The sequence below is a fragment of the Electrona antarctica genome (genome assembly GCF_951216825.1).
Source record: "Electrona antarctica genome assembly, contig: scaffold_72, whole genome shotgun sequence".
Classification (NCBI taxonomy): domain Eukaryota; kingdom Metazoa; phylum Chordata; class Actinopteri; order Myctophiformes; family Myctophidae; genus Electrona; species Electrona antarctica.
Window position 1 is genome coordinate 153,053 of NW_027638235.1, and position 2,500 is coordinate 155,552.

The following is a 2,500-nucleotide window of genomic DNA, read 5'->3' on the forward strand; positions in this document are numbered from 1 at the left end:
CAAGACACACGTGGCCTTGTCTCACCATACGCCAGTGCAGTGTTTTTGGCAGCAAATTTCTGTTTTAGTTTTAGTCATATAGTGAAACTTAATTTAGTTTTAGTCACATTTTAGTCACCTGGAATGTTTTAGTGTTAGTCTAGTTTTAGTCGACTAAATATCATAAGATTTTAATCTAGAGTTGATTTAGTCGACTAAAATGTATTTTGGCGGGCCAAATGACTGATTGACTGATTTTATGATGACTGATTTTACACTTGCTGAAAATAGCTGATCTACAAGCTCACAACTGTTGTGAGCTTGTAGATCTGCTATTTTCAGCATGCAACCAACATTTTAGTCTAGTTTTTATCTGTTGACGAAATTGTCAATATATTTAGTCTTAGTTTTAGTCATCATAGCTTAGTTTTCATTGAGTTTTCGTCAGTGAAAAAAAAGTAGTCGACGAACATTTTTCGTCTTAGTTTTTAGTCGACGAAATCAACACTGCACCAGTGTGCCTCAACAACACACCATTTTGAAAACTTCTAACATAATTAATCCTAATGTACTTCAAGTGCTGTAAATTCACTGGACTGGGGGGGGTCTCTCTCTCTCTCTCTCTCTCTCTCTCATAATTAATCCTAATGTACTTCAAGTGCTGTAAATACACTGGACTGGGGGGTCTCTCTCTCTCTCTCTCTCTCATAATTAATCCTAATGTACTTCAAGTGCTGTAAATTCACTGGACTGGGGTCTCTCTCTCTCTCTCTCTCTCTCTCTCTCTCTCTCTCTCTCTCTCTCTCTCTCTCTCTCTCTCTCTCTCTCTCTCTCTCTCTCTCTCTCTCTCTCTCTCTCTCTCTCTCTCTCTCTCTCTCTCTCTCTCTCTCTCTCTCTCTCTCTCTCTCTCTCTCTCTCTCTCTCTCTCTCTCTCTCTCTCTCTCCTCTTCCCCCCCCCCCCTGCCCTGACCGGAGACATCTGGAAAACAAGTCCAAACACTGGAGGAGCAACGCTATTGTGTTGTGTTCGCGGCACCGGAACTGGGGGGGGGGATAGCCGCGGCGGTGGGAGGCGAACAGTAAGTACCCCCATAGCTGCTGCTAAAGCGATTGTTTCCCGTCAGTTTACGGTGCAAACAGGATGCGATGCAGGGCCCTGAATGTCTCACTCCAAACTCACACCACTCGCGCTTTGGCAGCCGACGGGCAATGTTTGTCAGGTTTAGCGTTGATGCCACTTAAGGAGGTTCCTTTGGGTACAGCGGGTGCACGTCGTAGGCCTAAACCTATACATCGACTAGATGCTTGATTTGAAGTATGTTGGAACGATGCTGTGGTTTCTTCTATCTCATCTCGTCACTGTCGTCTGTGGTTGGTCTGGAGCGGCGGCTGGCTTTGAGCGAGCGCTGTGCGCCTCGGGGGCGTGCTACACGCTGCACATGAACAGGGTGACCTTCGACAGGGCCCGCGCCAACTGCGTGGACAACGGAGGATATCTGATGACCGTCACCGACAGACAGGAAGAGAGAGTGCTCGAGCTGCTTCTCCCTCTGGCCGGGAGAGCCAGAGAAAAGTACATCCCGCTGTGGATCGGGTTGAAGCTGCGCCGAGGGCAGTGCGTGCTACCGGAGAGGACCCTCAGGGGGTTCGAGTGGCTGTCGTCGTCGTCGACGACGGAAGACGGCCAGTATTCCAACTGGGCCGCGGATCATCCCATCAGCACCTGCACGGAGGAGCGATGTGCCCAGATCCGTTACTTCACGTCGGGCCAGAATCACCTGAAATGGTTGGACGGGCACTGCAGGAAGCCGGCTTTCTACGCGTGCAAGTTTTATTTCAAAGGCATGTGCAAGCCTCTGGCGCTCACGGGGCCCGGGCAGATCAATTACACCGCGCCCTTTTCGTCCAAGCCGCTGAGGAACGACATGAAGTCGTTGCCGATGGGAACGTATGCCGAGGTTTCGTGCGGTGGCGGCGACCACGACGACCCGGTCCATTTTTCGGTGTGCCGGGCGGCGGACGATTCTTACGGATGGAGTTCTGCCGGTCCCTTCTGTGCGTCGGGAAAGAAGAACTGTGCGTTTAACAACGGCGGGTGTGAACACTTATGCCTGGAGGAGGTTGCAGACGGGGGGGTGTGTGCGTGTAAAGACGGCTACGAACTCAGCCAGGACGACCAGGCCTCTTGTAGCCCAACAGACCACTGTCGCCAGGCCGCGTGTCAACACCAGTGCATAACGGGGGACTCGGGTTTCACCTGCACGTGTCCCGCGGGATTCCAACTACATTCCAACCTGCGGAACTGCTCGGACGTCGACGAGTGTCGGACGACGCAGGTGTGCGCGGGTCACGCATGCGTCAACACGGAAGGCGGTTACGCCTGCGACTGTCGCCACGGTTACGAGATGGTCGACGGCCGATGCCGCGACGTGGACGAGTGCGCCGAAGCCGAGTCGAGGTGCGATCAGAAGTGTCTGAACTCGCTGGGGTCTTTCTCCTGCCACTGCAACGCCGGCTTCGT

The 2,500-nt window shown here is 52.2% G+C and overlaps 1 protein-coding gene across 1 annotated transcript in view; it reads left to right on the forward strand.

Annotated features, from left to right (window-relative positions):
• LOC306918257 (uncharacterized protein) overlaps positions 1-2,500 on the forward strand; it is a gene marked incomplete at both ends in the record, with an annotated part of 7,892 nt that overhangs the window by 4,716 nt on the left and 676 nt on the right. Inside the window, one exon of the mRNA XM_079531130.1 lies at positions 1,363-2,500. This exon is cut by the window's right edge and continues 676 nt beyond it. Coding sequence (XP_079387256.1) covers positions 1,363-2,500 — 1,138 coding nt within the window. The remainder of the gene's footprint in view (positions 1-1,362) is intronic.